Below are 21,882 nucleotides of genomic sequence, written 5' to 3' on the forward strand. Positions count from 1 at the left end.
TTATCCTCCATCTCCCATATGATGGCATTCTTCCAATCTGCATTTTATACTATTCATGGTTATCTCCAAATATGTTGCAACTTCTTTTCTTTGTCCATCATCCCTATTAAAACTTCTAGCAAGATTCTCAACAAGAGCTTACAAATGGAGTTTTCTTTCACTTCCCATTAGATTCTTTGAAATGTTTTTAAAACGTTGATTGTTGATTAAGGAAATTATCTATCTTAAGCTTCCCACTAAGATTTTGTGCCCATAGTCACCCCAAAGAAAATTTCTCTTCTATCATTTTTTATGACATGGCAAAAAAGTTCATCGTTGTCAAAAATAATAAATACTTACAAATTTAATTGAGGTCATAAACTATTGATAAAGAAAAATTTGACCAAAAAAGTTGATTAAAATTGCTTTCCCAAAAGAGTGTTAGACGATGCTATTTGAAAGAGAACAATAAAGCTAATTGAAAGACCAACATCTATTCAACCATCAAAAAATTACATCTTCCCAGAGAGGGTTGAAGATATTTTTTTTTTTTTTTAAAAACTAAATCCCTCGTTGGTAAGATTTATGTCTCAAGGTATAATCATCCATTGACAATAAAGATGAGTATCAATTAATTTCAAGAACTCCAACTATGGAAGATCATAAAATTCACCCAACAAATATTGTGTTCTTATCTCATGCTAATTTTTAAACATAAAAATTAATTCAATTAATACACTATAAATAATGTTGAAATGTACTAGTCAAAACATAGGAGAACTCATATGCATGACAACTCCCTTGAAAACCATTATCATACATATATTTTGAGGGACTATAATGGTTAAAAAATATGAAGAGATCTATGGACAATAACTTTCTTGAAACCATTATCATACATAGTATTATAATGGAATTGACTTTGCTCTCATAAACAAAACATATTTTTGACTTACATCATCTTTTTATTCAACTGTAAGTCATATGTTTTAACTTTCTTGAAACCATTATCATACATAGTATTATAAGGGAATTGATTTTGCTCTTATAAACAAAACATATTTTTGACTTACATCATCTTTTTATTTAAGTGTAAGCCAACCTCTTGTATCACATATCAAGTGGAAAAATATTATAAGGCTTGAAAAATAAAATAAAAGTCTACCTCTTTCTACTAAGATCATGAGGTTTCCATGTTGCATATGTGTGACATGTTAAAGAGGTTCTTATATCTCACTCTAGATCACTTGATGCTTAGGGAGAAAAATTGAAAAGCATGAATTAAGACGTTGAAAATATAAGCATTTTTAAATATTTTTGTTTCTATAAGCCATGGCATTTATCATTTATCATAAATCATTAAATAACAATTTAATGTCTAATTGAAAATCAATGAAAAGCTTACCATCTCTCTCAAAGGTGCATTTATAAAAATTTAAAAAGGTACTTTTTTCTCCATCTTTTCATTAGGTAAACTTAAAACACCAAATATTTATATTTATTGGTCAAATACAAATAATTATCTTAAAGTTAACTAAAGACTAATTAATTAATTGATAATCAATTGCCAGACATTTAACATCCCATTAATATTATAAAGATATGATTGTGTATAATTTTCTAAAAAACTAATATTATAACAATGGTCTCAACATTGTAATTTTGACTCATCATCAAAAAAGATAGCACGTCATAAGACAAATGTGAAAAAAAAGCCATCATCTTATCTTATAAACCATAGAGACTATTTATAATCTATTAAATTTGTTATAAATTGTACTTCTTGCAAACTTTCTTGTTTTACACACATTCCTATGTATGGAGGATTGACCATCTAAAGAGGGAGAAAAGGAAAAATTTGGACTACAATTTATAGCCACAATCTTTTTACAACCATTACATATCCATTCGAAAAGGTGTTAAAGGCACATGGTAAACGAAAATGGCAGCACAGGAGAATATGGTATCACAACATTATGAGCTACATAGATATGATGATAGTTAATAAAGAGAGTTAGTACCAATCAAGGCATTGGCTAAGTTCAAACAAAATGTATCAAAAAAAAAAAAAAAAGTTAACTTTTTATTTTTTTTCAAATTCACAAAAATACAATTTTTTTTTTCTCTATTTTTTATCTATTTTCAATTACAGATTATGTAGATCATGCAAAAAAAAAAGCTAAAAGTTTAAGAAAACTCTGTTGTATTTTTGAATTTTAATCCTTAAGCTTACCTCCACCAATCAATATTCACAATAGCGATAAAAATTGATTAAGCAGAGTTTTTCCTTAGCTGTTGTCATGTTTTTTTGGGTGGTTCTTATTGATACTTTTCCCTGCTCATTGTATATCATTATTCTCAATGATTTAAAGATTTGCCTTAATTTGTACTTCGCATAACCATCGAAGACACTTATTGGAGTCATTAAATTAGCTTTCAATATATTGTAGTATGTATGGTGGTTATAGTCTTATTAAACTTTGGATTATATTTGATGTTATTAACTCTCCCATTAACAAGTTCTATTATTATTATTTTAAATCATGTTTTTACTGATACAATGAATAAAGAGATTTTGATTTCGAATCTTCGTCGAGCAGGGATTTTTATCTTACCGTTTAATCTGAAACCCAAAAACATGAGAGAAAGAGATTGAGCGATTTATATGATTTGAAATAACAATGCCCGCATATTCCCTCCATAGTTCGTCCAAAGTTTCAGATCATTGGTATAATCAAAGAGTGTTTTCCATTAATAATTATATAATCGAAAGCAGTTGCAAATTGAGGGATTAAAAATAACAATAGCAAAGAAAGAGTTCGCGATTGGCAAGTGGAATTGATTGCGCCAATCAGTTAATTTTATAATCAAATGCCGCTATAAATGTCAATTCATAATGATATACAATGCCCTTAGTTTCTATCCGGTAAAAGGGATAGGAGGATTATATTTGTGGGTCTCTTTTCCAGCCAATATACTTACATATCATGTAAATTTCAGTGGTCAAAGTTTGTCACTCATTTTAGGCTACCTCAGTTGACCGCAATATCTTACACCTATCATATCCTACAATATATTTAAGGCCTTAACTAATAAAGATAAACTACAGTTGAAAACACCAGAGACACATCGTATAATGAATATTTTTAAATCCACTATTTCAATTAGTTGCATTTTTACATCAGATTATACTGGTCGCCGAAGGGCAGAATATACTGCTTTTACAATAGAAGGATGTATATCTCCTGTAAAAACTTCAGCATCTATTTTATCGATGTGAGGCCAAATCTGCAATTTCCAAATCTTAATCCGTTAGGAGACATTAGATGATGAGTATGACACTTAAATCAGCATGAATTTTAGAATCAGCTATATTGTTTTACCTCTGTTGCATACTTCCTTGTAAGTGCCCGGAGCTGGCCCAGGGTGCAACGACACCACTGCTGTTCTGCTTGGCTATGTAATCCATTGCTTTTTGAGAATCTGTGTTTTATAGCCAAAATATGTGAATGCCACAACTTGGATTGTGAAATTGTATATGTAGAGCATCTAGGCAGGAAATCTTTGACGATTTATCTTAAAAGATACCTTTGATTTCGCCGTTCATCATCATCAGCATCCATTGCTGAAGGTTCTTCTGAATCTATAGACATTTGCTCTCTCTGATCAGTTCCAAGAACATCTTCCTGTTTCTCAGTGAGATCAACTGAGAGGTGCTTCATAAGTGCATCCGAAAAGCACCTATAAAGAGTGATGAACAATACCTGTATAGCAATTACAAGTATAGCAAAGAGTGACACATGGCTACTGATAGCTATAATACACTGATGAACATAACAAAATATTTAACAGCATCAACTAAACAACAGAACTTTACAAGGCCCAAAGAGGACATCCAAATTTTATACTCTCAATAGCAGATGCAAACTAGGAAAGCATAAACATTTATGCATTAATCAAAGAGAACAAATTTCCACAATCTATTATATTGTAATGTGTTTCTGGATTCGATTGTGTTAAGATTTTTACCATCAACGTTTCGAATCCCACTACGTGATCCATCATCAGGATGAAGAGCAATAGAAGCAAAACACAGTATCACGTATCCACTACTGTGTTTTGCTTCTCTTGCTTTTCATTCTGATGATGGATCACGTAATGTGATTTGAAACGTTGATGGTAAAAATCTTAACACAATCGAATCCAGAAACATATTACAATTTTTGCATTAGTTAAAACACTAAAAGAGTCACTGGGAAAAATAGCCATCCTTACTTTCAGATATATAAACAAAAGTAACATACAATAGTCTTCACAAGAAGCAACTCAAGCAGGATAAGATAATGTGCGTAATTTACAAGAATTATTAAAAAAAGAGCAAAACTGAAATAAATAAACATAACAAAAGGTGATCAACTTCAAAGTGGGACCCGCAAGGTGAAATCAAAAAAATCTTATTAGTAAAGACCAAACTAAAGCTAGTCACAAAATAGAAATAATTGCAGCAAAATTACGAAGACCGCACATTTATTTGCAGTTATAAGCAGATCATAGATATTAAACTACACGAGAAGTGAGGGCATTTTAAAAGCCATTTTTAAAAGCACAATTCTCTTCTATCATAAACCACAAAAACAAAGACAATACTGCTAGAATACAAATACCTATAGACACTCAATACTAAAATAATCATAATCGCAAGTAAATAAAATACTATAAGCCATGTAACTATTTACAGTTAACTAAAAGATCACAGTAATATAGAAGAAGATGTTAGAAGAACGAGTGTTGAGGGAATGAACAAGTGTCTATGATAAACCACAAAAGGAAGACAATATTGCTAGAAAAGAAAGTAATTTGTTCAATGTGCAGCCACTAAAAATACCTAAGACAATTCATGCTAAAATAATGATAATCACAAGTAAATAAAATACTATAAACCAGTGATCCAAAACTTGCCACTAGTCCAGCAAGTTTGTGAGCCATGGACAGCTGGGTGAGTTTTCACAACCCTTCGCCATGACTCGGTGGGTCGTAGGCCATAACTTGCATGACTCACCAAGCCAGCAGGTCATACCATGACCCACAGGATCCCTAACCAAAATTGTTTTTATCTTCCCAAGCATACTGTCAAATATCTTACATATCTCTCCAAGACAAGGAGAATCTGTATAGGCATATCTAATGACATCTACGATTGGTGAGATGACAGAAAAAAGATATTTGCAAAATCTAAACAAAAAGTTTGAAAGAATTAGAAATTCAATATGAAAATTAACAATCTGCAGTCCACAACTATCATCGAGGATCTTTTTCTTGATCGATTTTCCTTCAGAGAGCTAGAACTAGATTGTTGGGTCCACTTTGGATTCCCCACCATCAATTGCAGAGGCTCATGCACCTCAAACATCCTCTTCATCAAAATGTAGTAAGTGGCATACCTATAATATAGTCCACAACTATCATCGAGGATCTTTTTCTTGATCGATTTTCCTTCAGAAAGCTAGAATTAGATTGTTGGGTCCACTCTGGATTCCCCACCATCAATTGCAGAGGCTCATGCACCTCAAACATCCTCTTCATCAAAATGTAGTAAGTGGCATACCTATAATATATATAATTCTAAGGCTCAATGTATTGTAACCTGGGGACATGTTCCCCCCACAACAAAAAAAAAACACAATGTCTTGAAGACAGAGACACACAGGGTATCAGGGGACACCGTTCTGATGTCTTCAGCAGCACCATCAGTCTGTCATCATTCCGGCGAAGACAAGGGACGTCCCCTGAGGAAATAGGGGCGACGCGAATGTTACCCTCGACCCCGCCAAGGTCTGGGGCCTGGGCATCCCCTGTTCAAACAATAAAAATAAAGTTTATTTTAGAAAATAGTATTTTTGTAATATCCTATTGGTTGTATTGAATATCATATCATGCTGCTCAATGCAATCATCTTGATGATGAGAGAATCATACTTTTGATATCTATGACTGATGAAAATATTGTCATTGATGTCAAAGGAACTCAGGAGATTGATGAAAATATTGTCATTGATGTCAAAGGCACTTGGAAGAGTGTAAAATTGTCATTAGTATCAAACATGGGAGAAGCCAAAGTGTTCATGTCAAAAGTGTATCATCAATGTCAAGGGGACGAAAAGATGAAGTCATGTTCGGAAAATTTTTGGATCAACATATGAACCACAATAACCATATAGAACAGCGGCATCAACTTCAAGAGGACACATACAGCTACGTAGATGTAAAAAAGGAACACGAGAAATGTGTGTGTTTTCATAGAGATAATAAGGGACAAACAATATAATAGAAATATATACAAATATGATATACATAATAATATCAGTAATATACGCACAACAATCATCAATATGCAATTAAGAAGACTAGTCAAATAACACGACTAAGAAGTTACCTGTAGTAACTCACAAGAGAATGTGATATGAAGACAAGAAAAGAATGAATGTAGTTGAAAGTATGGAGAGCAAATTACAGTGACTGTCAGGAGTCTTCAATATTAAATTATGTGTGACTTCTCAAATATATGGAACCAACATATAAATAGATGATGGCAGCGTTAATACAGAGCTTTGATAGAAGACAAAAAGCTTGTATAATACTAGCAACTATAGAAGGCAAATCTCGGTGTTTTGGCAAGCTACGATTATATGTATTAATTGATGAAGCCCGACAAAAGATATTCAGCGGATGATATACTACATACAACTATGAAGGCTATACGAGGGAGTGTATGATCAGATGCAATTAATATCGACGCATAGAAGCATACACCGGAACAATGTAGACATCTCTACTATGATCTACGGTGCTAAATCAAAAATGTTCGAATGATGGCATACATATCTATACAAAGTTTCTTATAGATGATGAAGTGTTGAATGAGTACTGAAGGCAACGTTGATTTAAAGTTGTTAGATAAATTAAGAGGATACGATTTTATTTCATGTCAGCAAAGGAAGATTAAAAAAGTCAAAAAAACACATTACTATTATTTCTAATAAACACCGATAGTGTGGAAATATTCATGAAGAGCCATAGGTATAAAAGAAGGGACGTGACCATGCTATGAAAAGACTTGTAAATGATATATGTAAGTTCAAAAGTCTGAAAAACAAGAATGTGTGAAAAAGTAGAGAGAAGAAAAAGCAGTTAAAAAAAAAAACAGAGAAGAAAGAGATAAGAGGAAGTCAGCAAGAGAAGTATAAAAGAAAAATATTGTGAAGAGGAAGTGGGGAGAAATAAGCAAGAAATATGAATAAATAAAAAGTTATCTGTGGATAAAGGATCAAAACCAAAAGAAAGAGGAAAGTTTTGAAAAGAGCATTAAAAGAAAAATATATAATCAGACTAAATCTGATGTATACACACACAGATATATATATATACACACACACAAGTCTGAAAGAAATGTTTGAGGCTGACTTGAAAGGAAGAAGAGTGTATTGAAGAAGGGGAAGTGTGCAATTAAAGTACCCATCATCAGTTGACAAGCAACAATATTAAGGTGGAGAGTAGAAGTGTGTGTAGTGGGTTGGTGCTCATGGAGATAACAGAGGGAGTTGGAGCTTCGTGCAGGTTGAAGCCTATGAAGTGTGGGAGTCGGTGCTCATAAACATAGAGGTCCTAGCCTCTAGTAGATTGGAGCCTACAAACCAATTTGTAAAAGAACAATTTATATAAGAAAGCATTTATTGGGTTTCCATGTAAATCATTGTGTCATTGTGTTCATGTGCATAGTTGTTCATTTCAACATTTGTAGTTAATTGTTTAAATAAAAGTTTTAGATTGGCAAATTTCTTATTATACCCCTTGTGCTCTTCAATGACTACTATTTTTTAATATTTATATAACAGAAGTTAGAATTCTTCCATTTGCTGATTTGAGTATTTAAAGTTTTAATAATAATTGTTTAATAGTCCACTTTCATATTCAACACTCAATTCAATGTTCAAGTATTTAAATTTTAGAAAATTAGTATTTTACAACTATATGTCTAATATTGTTATACAAATTGTTCATAACTAGCATTTTAAGTACCACATATGTAATATATAGTATATAGTATATACCCCCCGCCCCCCAGTCTTCATTGTCGTCCCCTCAATGTCCCTAAATTGAGACTCCTCTATCCCTTCTGCCCAAAAACTTGTTTCCCTATCCTAATGCCCCCATTCCCCAAGGCGGTGTAACTATGGCTCAATGTAATTGGAAATACATATAACAATAATTTAAATGAACATTTGAATCTCTCTAGCATCTAACACCACATGCTTCACCCAATCTATTTTCCCTATGCATTTCAATCCATAAGCACAAGGGATCCAAAAGATGTGCTTATAATAAGCACCATCCACCATCAAACTAACTGATTTGCACACAGGTGTTGAATCTACAATCACATGTACAACATTAGCCAGCCCAATCTCTTCTATGGCATCTCTGAAAATGGTGAATTGGAACTATGCATCCTTGCGCTTTCATGAACAATCCATGACTTTCAAGAATAAGAACACATAGGGTATCTGACAATGGTAGTGATAACTAGACAATGTCTAGCATTAGTCCACTCATCTATAGCAAGAGACTAGCATATCCTCGCCCGAGTTTGTCTCATATCTCCCAACAACACATTACCCTTGCAGTTCTCTTTGTCTAGGAGGGTAGTTCACAACTTATAATCATGAGAGGGTATCAAATAGGGACCCATAGTGGCTATATCTTTCAACATTTGTTTTGACTAAGAGAAACACACCACACAAAATGAGATAACATTAGTAAAAACGAATTTAGCAATGGATGACTCTATATCTTCTTGTACTTGTGCATTAAACATAATTTCCATTGTTCTTCCCTTCTCACCAACACTCATGTAATGTACCCTTTATGAGCCATTATGAAGCGATTAGTTGTTAGCCTTTATATCAGTCTCGAGGGCTAATTAAGGACTTTAAAAGGAATCATGTAGCATTCTCATCGAGATTGCAAATTCTGAAGCTCGTCGTCAAATCTCTGACAAGCTCTTATTCATTAGATTTCAAGATCATTTGCCCATTTCTTTAAAAGTTGGAAGTTTGGTGTCTTATGGACCAATTAACTTATTTTAAACTTGTTATTAACATGGACCTTGGTATAAAAGGAAAATATAACATTAAGACACAAAAACTAGCCGACATGGTTAGTCACCTATGGAAAATTAATTAAATTAATTGAAGGATAGAAAGACTCATCCTGGGAGTTGGGTGTTACATAAATCAAACCTACAAAGGGGAGGTATAGGAAAACATAGAGAAGAAAGGAGGAATCCATTCAATCAAGAAGGAAAATACTGGAGTGTTAAATAATAGGAAGGAATGTATGATTATTTGTAGGTAATTGTATGAAGTTCATTGTTAATGTTACCTAGTCAAGTTGGGCTTTGTGGGGCGACAAACCCTCACGCTTAAAAATCTTGATGCCCCTGCAGGGTAGTAGTCTTGAGATTACTTGGACATTCAAAATATGAATTTGACATTGTTGTGTGTAGACGATTTGAAGGAAAGCTAACGTTAAATCTTGGGAAGCATTAACACATCCATGTGACCCGAGAATTATTCTATGATGGTGAATATACTGTGCAAATTTGCAATTGTGTGGCTATCAATGTGAGAAACCTTATTAATACTTTTATGTCAAGGAAGAAAGGAGTGGCAATCTATGTGTGTTGGGTGATCTATAACACATGATTTTGGTGAGAATCAATAGTTGTGGTTGGTAGCATGACTGTGCATGACACCATATATATGAGAACTTACAACAGGCTTCCTATGATTTCGATGGGTGTCAGCACCTTGAAACAAGTAGGAGTTTGCGATACGTAATTATTCAGATAGTGTTCTAACTGAAGGAGCTTTTGATTGCACACCAAGAAGCAATACACAAAATCTTCAAAGTGCTAGTCTACTAGTCACTTCATCCATAGTTGTAAATTCTAATCCTCTGTAAGGACATTAATAAGTTTTTTTGAATTAATGAGGTCACAAGATCTAAGTGTTTCTCTTTTTCCTTGGTGAATGTATTTTGTATTGCATTTTCTATTACATTAAACACAGATCTTGGTGAACATTCCCAATATGAAACTATTATCTCTCATAAATTTTCAAGTGACAGAGAGCACACCAAGAAAAAACCTAGCGGTTAGAAAAATCACGTGTTGTCTAAATGTTGTTAGTGTTTAATCATGTCATTGGTAGCATGACTGAGGGATAGGTAGTTGTGATCGCAACGGTTTACATCGCACCGCCTAAGAGATTATATGTACACTCCCTTGGATGGAAGAGGACAGTAGTATCCGTATTATTATCGTTTATCATTCTGGTTGATAACCTTCTTGATGTAATATGTGCTTGATATTAATGGAATACATGGTGGTTCTCTGATATTGTCTTGCATTTACTATCTTTGTTTTAACTTTCATACAATAGCATGCAATTAACTTTATTTACCATTGGCAGTAAACATATGGCATCGTTACGTTTACGATTCCAGAAAAGTGTGGATGGTGAACGAAATGCGATGGGGCAACCAATAAACTACAGGGAGAGTAGCCGCTAAGAAGATGAGAATCTGGAAATATTCGAGGGTGAATGGGAGTTGATGACCGACTTCATCTTAATACTTTAGTTAGGCATCCATTGAGACACGTGCAAAGAGAAGCCACATGAGAAGGAAAACCACAAGGTGTCGTGCGAAGTGCCCTCGGAGTAAGTTTGGCGAAGGATTGTTTGATGTGTTTTCTCCCAAAGTTGTTGGCACAAACATTCCTAGCACTTCAAAACTGACGAAAGGAAATCAATCAGGAGAACCAACAAAAACAAGTTCTCCAAGACTACTACCACCAAAGGGAGGAATGTCGAAAGGAGGAAGAAGAGAGATGAATCCTGTCGTACAGGAAATATGAAGTAAATCCTAAAGATGCAAATATAAATAAAGGAGAACACAGTGTTATGATTATGTCTATATAATGACATGTATTGTATACAAACAATAAATGAATAAAGTGTTCTTGTTTAAGTTATGTATTGTTTCAATTCCACAAAACAAAAGTATACATGCCAAACTTATTAAATAAAGATAAAAGTAGAAAAGAACAAATAAACAAGAGTGAGACTATCTAGAGGGCTTTATCACTACAACAAGTGGAACGGAGGGGATGGTTCTAAACACTTGTTGAAGGGTTGACAAAAGGAGACCTAAATGGTACCTCTGAAGGTGAAGAGGCCCATAGAGAATCGTAGGACAAGGAAGAGTACCACTAGGAGTATAGTAGACAGTGCAAGGTAGGCGATGACAACTTGATAGAGATGAAAAGGAGTTCACTAGTGAGTTTAACCCTCACACCGTGCAATGAGGTAAGGGAAGCCCGAAGGAAGGGGGAAGAAGAGGCTAGGGACATCAAGGAGACCAAGGTAGTGGGGAGTCTTGAAGGGACACTACACAATGGTCAACACAACCCGTCAAGATCCAACCCAACCAACTCGAGAGTACAACCCATTGGAGGCAACAACAAAATATTTATCATCACAAAAGTAGAAACTACCAAAGTTTAATGGTGATGGGAATGAAGATCCCAGAAGGCACTTCCAGACCTATAAAACCATTTGGACGACAAACAAAGTCAAAAACAAAAATGAATGGGTCAAACAATTTCTAGCGACCCTATGAGCAGTTTCCATCGATGAGTACTCTTACATGGATAAAGCTAAAATAAACACATGGGATAACCTAAGTAAGGAATTTTAGGCTGAGTTCCAATTGCTTTGGGATGACAATGAAATAGTGGCCAAAATCTATAGTGCAAAACAAGAAAAGAAGGAAATAGTACGACCATACAATCAGAGGATTAAAGAGCTTCTCAGGAAGATGGAAACACAATCGGCTGATGAACTGAAAAAGAGATGGTTTATAGAGGGATTAAAGCCTTCTCTCAAAAGAAAATGAAGATAGTGTTGTTGAAAGAATGAATGCTGATGATATTCCTATGGGGGAGAATTGTAGAAACATGATTAGATCATTATCATGATCATATTTTACATTCATGACTGTGTTTGTCATTGATGTCAACATGGCAGTTTTCTATGGTATTTGACAGAAGAGCAATCTTTGAGTATTTTCACTAGCAAGGTTAATGGGAGATACTACTAAGTGTCTAGTATATGAAACTAACCTCGAGTGCAAAAACATTAAGTCTGGAAGAAGTTATGCAAGTTTTGGTGAAGATTGTTCAGAGATACAGTTTACAGAAGCATGTTCTAGTAAACTTGGTATATCCGTTAGCAGAGTTGTTATTTTGAGAAGCAAGGTTAAAGGTGTGTAGAAGACATGCTAGAGATGACATGGCTAAGCTCGCTCCTCATTATATTACACGTAAGGAAAGTTATTCAAGTTACAAGGCGACAGATTGATGTTATCGCTAAGTAAAATGTGACCTCCTCGACACAAGGGGATTGTTTTATGGACTTGATATAAAGGAAGGACATTTTCCTTTGTTATAAAAGAAAGTGTGAAGAGCGAAAAAGAGGAGAAAAGATATGAACGTTGAGTAATCAGGTTGATATGCGAAGATAAGCAAAGCAGAGCAAAGTTGGAGAAAACTTCATTGCTGAGGTTTTATTTTGAATTCGAGATTTGATATTTGGATCTGAGGTTTTTAACCTGGCCTACAAGGTTTGATAGTGATTGGTCTAGTTGACAGGATAGAAGGAAGAGGATAAAGCATAGTACGAACAAGTATTCTGCAAGGAATAGTTGAGAGATCAGTTGGATAGTGAAGTTCAGTGGTCTTGCTCTAGAAGTTGTTTGGACAGTGGGTCCTTCTGCTTTCTACAACTCTTAATAGGATTGGCACAACTCCTAACAAGGTTGGAATCTTCTAACAAGGATTCAAAATCTCCTAACAGGGACTCTCATGTACTGAATGTGTTTATACACTCCTAACAGGGTCCATCCTCTAACAAAGAATATATATATCAGTATATCTTTGTAGGCATCATTCCCATCGGGGATTTCCCTCTGATCAAGGGTTTCCCTAGTTAACAAATCTAGTGTAATTGTGTATGTGCATCTTGTTATGGTTGTTGTTTACTTTGGTTACATGGTTGAGAAATTAAGGTTGATAAATGTTTTAATTGGATAACTGATTCACCCCCCTTCCCCCATCTCAGTTATCTTAGTGGACTACTATTTCTAACAAGTGTTGCCCACATCATATGCAGATGCCTATGACAAAGCGATGAACCTTAAAAGCAAAGACAAAACTTCAAAGAAGAAGAGTAAATCTTTGTCAGAGAGTGATGAATCATCCAAAGAGAGCAACAACGATAGTTCAAACAAGAAGGTGCAAGCCCTTCAAAAGGATGTAGAATGGATAATTAATGAATTAAAGTAATGAAGGGGAACGTTGAATGATGTGGTGAAGGAAAATTACAGTGCATGGAGTGCAAGCAGAATAGGCACCCAAAGGGTTTGCGCCCAAGAAAATCATTCTGCGAAATCTACCAAGTTATGGGTCATTCCACTAAGGAATGCTCGTACAATATGAAGATGAGGAGCCAACAAGTGCTCTTACACAAGAACAATTGTCCACCTCTGGGGCAGCAAAGATGGCACAACAAACAAACAATAATGCATCATTCAGCAGGTTCTAAATAGCCAATGTAGAGGGAGAGGGAATAATGACAACAAAATATGATTCGAAGAGACGACTAATCTAGTGTGGGTTGTGGACCCAGTGGGGCCACTTCGCCCGAGATGGCCAAAAGGGCGACACAGCACAAAAGTTGTGTCGATGGTGCAGCCCTAGAGATCATGAGGATGCTAACTATTTGAAACCCAATGTGAACCAGCTCATCATTGAGGAAGAAAAACTATGTAGTCACTCGAAACCAAGCTAGACAAGCAACATACCCTGACCCTATACAAAGAAGTAGAGGGTATGACAGGCTAGAGAGAAGGTTGAGAAAGAGATGAAAGCTGGGAAGGATACACACGACAAGGCTAGCACTTCCTATCTCGTTAACAAATACAATCCTCGAGGAGGTTGTCGGTCATGAGTGTACCATCTTAAATTGGACTCACTCAAATTTGATGAATGTTTAGCACCTTATTAATGCGAGATCATCAGTCTCCTCGCACCTCTCATTCCATCTTCCCTTTTTGCCCTTCCTCCTAGGTGGAATTGGGGTAAAACCTAATAGATCCTTTTTTAAATGTTTATTTTGATGGCTTTAAGCTTGAGGTAGGATCTATCCTACTAGGTCTCCCTTTCCTTCACCTATCCACTTGGAACTACTCCTTGCATCATAATGGCTATATCTCGAACTCTACACCTGATTCTAGAGATTCGAGACCAGATTTGGGATTTCGAAGGGATCCAAAAGGTTTCGAGACCTGGCTGTCAAAGGCATAGTATACCCCTAATATGGACCCAGTTTGGGTCTCCTCTTTGGGTCCCGTGTTCAAATGCATTCGGGGTGTTAATTCCTATGTAGGTCGGTCTACAAGAGTTAGTCAATTTCGAACAACATATAAACCCTTCCATTTCTCATCCATCAATCTACACACTAAAGCATTCAAGCTCTCAAGTTCTCAAGCATTCAAAGCATTCAAGTTATTCCTCCATTGAAGATAAAGGATTTATACATTGAAGTCATTGAAGGAGTTTATCCTAGATCTTCTATTGCATTTTCAACATTCAAGATCTCCCTCCATACATTCATGATCCTTACATCTATCACTTCCAAGGTCTACATCCCTCTACAAGGCAGATTTCAAGCAGACACATTTATAAAGGTTTTGATATTACTTTGATTTTCTTTCTAGGGTTTTTGAAGTCGAGTCAAAGCTATTACATCTACATACTTGATTACATTCTAAATTCAAGAGCATATTCATAGATTTACATTGCATCATGTTAAATGTAAAACTACTACTTGCTAGCATTCTATTTCAATTATCTCTATTCAAGGTTAATTCCTAAATTGGGGTTTGACCAAGGTAAACCCCTTGGTTTTGTAGGCTTCAGATTTCAGAGCAACGAACTGGTTACAGTTCTAGATACCCTTTTTGGCTCTTTGCAAAGCTACGAAATCAGAATCAACATCACAAAATTAATTTGGGGCACAGTATAGCCCTAATGATCCATTTCACCCTTGATAGATCTCCAAGAGATTTCTAGGTTTTATCTGCCTTGCGGATTTTAGCCTAGATCTTGTGTTACTACAACTTTTGACATCATTCGACAACATATTTTCAGGTTTGTATCTTACAAGGTATATCATCTTCTCCCTTCTATTTCCATACATTCTATTACAACCATAGTTTCCAAACTCGGACTCGGAGAGTACTCAAGAAGCCCAAAATTTTCAACTCGGCAAAAACTCTTCATATACTTGACAAAAACTCGAGAAAAAGTCAGCAACTCAATAAGTACTAAAATTTAAAATCTCTTAAAGAAACATATATTCTTTGTAGAATTCAATTACAAATTTGTATTAAATTTAAAAATTGACACCTCAATAGAGAAAATGCATAGTTTTATAGCAGTAACATCATGTGAAAAATGCATCTTATCTAGTGTTTTCCTTGCATCGACATTTTTACCTTTTTTTTTTACATCTATAAATACGCGACAATTAAACTTGAGAGTACTTGCCCAGCAAAAAAAAATGAGAGTACGCAGCAACTCTGAGAGTACTCGCAAAGTTTGCAAACTATGATTACAACATCACTTTATTTATCCTTTTGCTAAAATCCTCTTAAGGTGGGGGTGAGAGGGAAATAAATCCGAGTTATCTATTCTTATTTACATTGGATTTGTATTGATACCTTCCTTGGTTTTAATCTAATCTAATCAAAAGGAGTGGTCTCAGTCTTCCTCCTCCATTTATGTATGGTTGGTCCTCTTCCATTTTTCGACCATACAACGTGATGTACTTGTTCATGGATGGATTTTCTAGTTATAACCTAATATCTATCGCAGAGGAGGATAAGTTGAAAATGACATTTGTAGTGAAGGGCAAAGTTTACACATACAACCAAATGCCCTTTGGTCTATGCAATGCATCGACAATGTTTCAAAGAATAATCCTTCACATCTTCGACAAGATGTCGATGGGGAATTTTTGAGTTTTCCTTGATGATTGGTCTATCTTCAGTGGGCAAGATACGCACCTAGTAGCACTTCGATAGTGCATAGAGAGGTGTTGATGAGCAAGGTTGGCACTCAACCCAAAAAAGTGTAGGCTTATTGTTCCACAAAGGAAGCTCTTCGGCTATATTGTTTGTAAGACCACTAAAGACTGACCCTAATAAGCTCAAGGTAATCAGCAAGATGGAGGCCCCTATGGATGTTACGAGGGTGAAGTTATTTTTGGGGCACATCGACTATTATAGGCCATTCATAAAGCTTTGCCAAAGTATCTTGTCCTCTCAACAAGATGATGCAAAAAGGAGAACCCTCCATGTAAAGGACAAAGTAGGAAACTTCATTTGCAGAATTGATGACAAGACTAGTCTGCGCACCAATCTTAGTGTATCCCAACTAGGATAGAGTTCCACATACATGTGGATGCCTCAAACTTTATAATTGGTGCAACTCTGGCACAAGTGGGTGATCGCAACTTGGACCACCCCATTAACTTCACCAACAAATTGTTTTCTAGGACGAAAAAGAACTATTGTAGAATGGATAGGGAGACCCTCAGAATGGTTTATGTTGTACAAAAGTTCAGGCATTACCTGTTGGCGACACTATCCACGTTCTATGTGGACCACCACACACTAATGTATCTAGTGGATAAACCAATTATACAAGGGAAGGTGAGTAGATGGTTGTTGCCACTCCAAGAATTCAGCTTCACTATCATCATGCGACTCAAGAAGAGCCATGCAAGCTCCAATAAACTCTCTCAAATCAAGTCAAGAGAGCCGCCAAAAGGAATTAACAATGACTTGCCTGATGGACATCTATTCCACATCATTGTCTTGCCAAAATGATACAAGAGCATTGGAGAATATTTGCCAACCTCACAATTTCCAAGGGAGATGTTGTAATGTCCCCTTGTCTAGATCCTAAATTGAATGTTGGAACCTACAATAAATCATCAATACAATAGGAAAAATGTATAAAAATTATGTTAGAAATCTTGAACTAATAGTATAAATACTACCTCGTCTATCACTTCCTAATCCTTTGGAAGAAACTCTTCTCAAATCACTTAAGCCTCTAGCAAGAATTGCTTCCCAATTAGGCAATCGTCGTATAAAGAGCATCTTCCTAAGGCCTCTTTTGAGATCTTTGATTAATCACTTGGTGGAGATCCCACCTCTACCAAGTCTCTCATCCCTGACATATTCATATGTTTGACCACTACAATATCTATTGCCCATAAGGGATTCTCTGTATAAATCCCTCTCTGGAATCCTATTTGGGAATTCTGACATTCGATTATGAATGTCTTCTTTCGCTACAAGAGACTTCGCATTTATTCTAATGTCTCCTACCAAAGTCCACTTGATCTCTAAGAATATGAGCTCTCATTGAGAGTTATATGCCATACCTCTATTTGGAAAGACTTAATTGATTTTTTACTCTAGTCACCCCATAATTGTTTACTGCAGCGATGCCAAGACCGATCCTCTCCATCTAGAAACAAACACCAAGTCGTCCAATTAGAAATAAAGAAAAAAATGATCCAATTAGTCAAAATATATAATCAAGATTCCTTCTGGTATGTGTGGTGCTGGTCTCTAAGTGTTCATTCGTTTGTAGATGGGAGTCACTAAGTATTTTCCTTGTTGCCTATATCAACCTCTAGATTTATCCTTCGCCTTTTCGATTTGTACATGATGTTACTCAATGATAGCTTGGTCTCACATGGATGGTGGCTGTGAGTGTCTTCGGTGCTATGCAATCCTTCTCACTCCACTACTGGTCTTGTCTATGTTGTTGCACCTTTAGTTAGATTGGCAAATGCTATGCCTATCTGCCCTCTATGTAGACAATGACTTATTGTTTGTGTGCGAACGCTCACTCCTCCAATTGATGCCTTCACTGTCCTTGGATCTTGTTCGATGGTGGCACCTCTGATACTTGTCTCCAAATTTAATTACCTTGTTCTTCCAATATTCAATGTCGATGTGTCTTCTTCCGATTTGCAACTACTTTCCAGTCTTATTATTATATATGTAGCTAATGATATTGAAAGTGATAATTTGTGGTTTATATTGTCAATGGTGTAATTGTGTTAGTTTATTGTTTAGTTATTAACTATTATTATTTATAATTTGTAATTGATTATTTGTATTTTAGTTTATTATTATTATAATATACATGTTTCAATTATGCATATTATTTCCTTATTTTTTCATTTATTATAATTATTATAAAATATGAATATTATAATTATTATAAAATGTGAATTTCTTGTGTATGAAATTGCATTCATTACTTATTACGGGGGGCTATCACAAATGTTGCCAGGTGAGCGACGAAAGTTGTTACTTAGGAGCAAAACTTTTCAATTGATCAATGAAATGGCTAACAAAATGGGACATGACCAGGCACTAAGGAGGTGTGTCATGGAGGAAGAAGTACGAAGTGTACTAAGAGAGGTACATAAAAAGGCCGACCGAGGACATAGGGGACATGACAACACAACACAAAAGGTACTCCTTGCAGGGTTATGGTGGCCTGCCTTGGACAATGATGCTTGGGAACAGGTCATAAATTGTGATGTTTGTCAATGAACAGGGAAGCCCTTGAGAGATTTCATGCCACTCAATCCTTCGTAGGCACAAGCATTGTTTGAGCGTTGGGATTTGGATTTTGTGGGACCTTTCAAGGAAAGTAGGGCTTTAAGGTGCCTATACATTGTGGTTGCAACAAAGTAGCTAACAAAGTGGGTGGGGGCACAAGCATTACCTGATAACTCGGTCATGAGTGATGGATTGTTGTCATTGATGTCAAAGATGGACACAACGGTTATCGCAAATATCATCAATGTCAAAGTGAATAAATAAATAAATGGCAATGACTATATGGGAATTCATATGTGACAGAAGACAAAGCTACACTAATCATGTAAACAAGAGGATTAATACCTCTTATAGATATGGCATAAAATGGAGTCAATAAATTGCAAATCTTCTTGCTGTAAATAAAATACATATTATTAAAAAAAAAGGAGAAAGTATTAAATATTGCGAGAAGCATTTATATACCAGGATTGACAATAGATGCATTAAAATAGATAATAAGAGAGACTAACCTATGGACAATGATCAATAGTTCAGAAGTGAGAGATTATTAATTTACTAGCATATTACATATTTAAAAACATAGTAAATGGCATGCAATGGCGGAGTGGTAACTATTGGGTGGATATTTTGCATCCGACAGTTTTCGGTAAAATCAAATCGGAAAATAGGATGATCGGCCACAACATGTGAAACAAAGTCTCTCCTACCTTAAAGGGAAGGCTCCCCATTCTCACCGTTCCTTGGATCAACTCAAGGTAAGCAAGAAGTTGAGAGATTTTGTAAGAGGTGTTACTGATATTCTTTCATCTTAACTTTCAGGAAAGAATCCACTTACCCACGAAGCAAGCAATGGGCAAGATGAAATCTCTAACTACACTTTTATCTAGTAGCTGGAAACGATGATACCGATAAACCAACACCAACTCAAAGGCTGATTGAAAGTGTACCGGTTTGGCTCTAAGTCCTATTTTAATCTATTCTATTGGGGTGCAAAGACTTCCAGCAGTAGAGGAATTCTAACTATTTTTTGTGAATTTGAGAAGGCAATACAAGCTACAATGAAAGCTTCTAGTCTATGTATTACCACAACCACTCCCAATTAAAGCTTCAACTCTGATTGCTTCTTAAATCACTATGCTCTATTATTGAACACACAATAATAACATGAATCAAAGATAATAGGCACAAATTACAGTTAAAGCTTCTAATTTGCTCTATCACAATTGCTTCCAGTCAAAGCTTCAAGTCCAATTGTTTCTTTTATTCACTTTTCTCCCAAATTCGTACTACACAATCAAAGTTATGCTTGCACAAGTCTAGCAAAGCTTTTTTGCTTACAACAAAAGATGATTTCTACAATGAGTGGGCATTTCTTTATATAGGCACTTCTTTATATAGGCAAAGGAGTTGAGGAAAAAATGCAAGAAAAAGTAGGAGCAACTCAACCAACTTTGACCCGGTCTAACTAAAAGAGAAATTATTGGGTTACATGCAACTTGCATTACATGTAATTACACATTTTCATGTAATACATCCTCTTCAATTACAAACATGAAAGAAGAAGAAGAAGAAAGATGAAAAAGAATTGAAACAATCCTAGCTATTGTTTTGAAGGGCCTTGTACTTGGCGATGCAATCTCAAATGATAACGAGATCGGGAGTTCCTGTGTTTCGTGCCACTACATTCACCTTGATAATCATGGTGTTACGTCTTCTGATAGCCTCTGACTCTCTTTGATGAATTCTCCGTTGTCATTTGAAAACTTCACGTGTTCAAGCTTTTCTCGCTCAAGTTGTCGTGAATTCTCCTTGTGTAGATGAGCACATTCTGGAATCTCTAACACTTTGAAAACCTTCTTGATGGTGTCTAGATGTAAACTCGAAATAACTTTCCATCAGCACCTTTAACTTCTTTTCTTTAAAAAAAAAAAAAAAATGCTTGGCGCATTCCCGCACGAACTCAGGTTCTCAGACAACCATCAAGAAAATGGAAACCAAATGAATTACCACTTTTTTGAAGCACTCCGTTACTAGATGTCTTCATTCTTTATAAAAATTCTAGCATGTCTTGACTTGCTATAGCATGAAAGCTTTGAGATTTGAGTTACAATAACGAATCCATTAGTGGGTATTTGAAGTATAGATTAAATACTTATGAAACACGTGATTGTTGTAAATGAACCGGAAAGCATATAGATGATGGAAAATGGTAGGTGGAGAGAGAAAATATGAAGTGGGTGATGAATATGCTTTGGGACATGAAAGTGAAATGCATGGGAATGCATGTAAATGAAAACTCTTGACTTTTAAAAAGTGATTTGGGCTTTCAAGATGTGATTGCACAGAAAGTAGATTACATGTATATGCAACATGAACACATGTGATGGTTGTAAATGAACCGGAAAGCATATAGATGATGGAAAATGGTAGGTGGAGAGAGAAAATATGAAGTGGGTGATGAATATGCTTTGGGACATGAAAGTGAAATGCATGGGAATGTGTGTAAATGAAAACTCTTGACTTTTAAAAAGTGACTTGGGCTTTCAAGATGTGATTGCACAAAAAGTAGATTACATGTATATGCAACATGTAATGAGGAATGTCAAGTGAAATGACGTTTTAATGCGATGGAAAATGAGCTTACATGTAAGTGCCGATGACAGAAAAAATGAAATGTGAGATGACGTTTTAATGCGATGGAAAATGAGCTTACATGTAAGTGCGGATGACAGAAAAAATGAAATGCGTAATGAAATGGAAAGTGGAATGACATGTATTTTGCTCATGGAGGTATAAGTGCATAAGGAAGGAACAAATGCAATGTGACTTGAGGGGAAGTGAACTTTATGGTAGTCTTTGAGGAAAGGTAAAGTCAAATTACATGGGAAAACATGCACACGATATTCTTGCCCTTTAAAAAATGACTTCTAGTAAAAAATGGCATTTAGAGATGCAATTACATGTAAAAGGCTTTTCATGTAATCATGGCATGCGATTGGATGCGGAAAGTGAGATGAGTGGAAGAAGAATGTACCTTTCGCAGAAGACTTTAACATGTCAACAAGCAAAC

The 21,882-nt window shown here is 35.5% G+C and overlaps 1 protein-coding gene across 3 annotated transcripts in view; it reads right to left on the minus strand.

The window, feature by feature from the left end:
- Window positions 1-2,804: 2,804 nt before the first annotated feature.
- ABH1 (ARM repeat superfamily protein) overlaps window positions 2,805-21,882 on the minus strand; it is a 200,801-nt gene continuing 181,723 nt past the window's right edge. For all 3 annotated transcript variants that reach the window (XM_089801895.1, XM_089801893.1, XM_089801894.1), the window contains exons 18-20: window positions 3,568-3,743; window positions 3,363-3,462; window positions 2,805-3,267 (exon numbers count right to left, since the gene is read on the minus strand). In XM_089801895.1, the coding sequence (XP_089658021.1) occupies window positions 3,166-3,267; window positions 3,363-3,462; window positions 3,568-3,743 (378 nt within the window). In that variant the 3' untranslated portion in view covers window positions 2,805-3,165. The remainder of the gene's footprint in view (window positions 3,268-3,362; window positions 3,463-3,567; window positions 3,744-21,882) is intronic.

The sequence above is a fragment of the Cupressus sempervirens genome, chromosome 9 (genome assembly GCF_028749045.1).
Source record: "Cupressus sempervirens isolate cs-2001-9-10 chromosome 9, ASM2874904v1, whole genome shotgun sequence".
Lineage (NCBI taxonomy): Eukaryota > Viridiplantae > Streptophyta > Pinopsida > Cupressales > Cupressaceae > Cupressus > Cupressus sempervirens.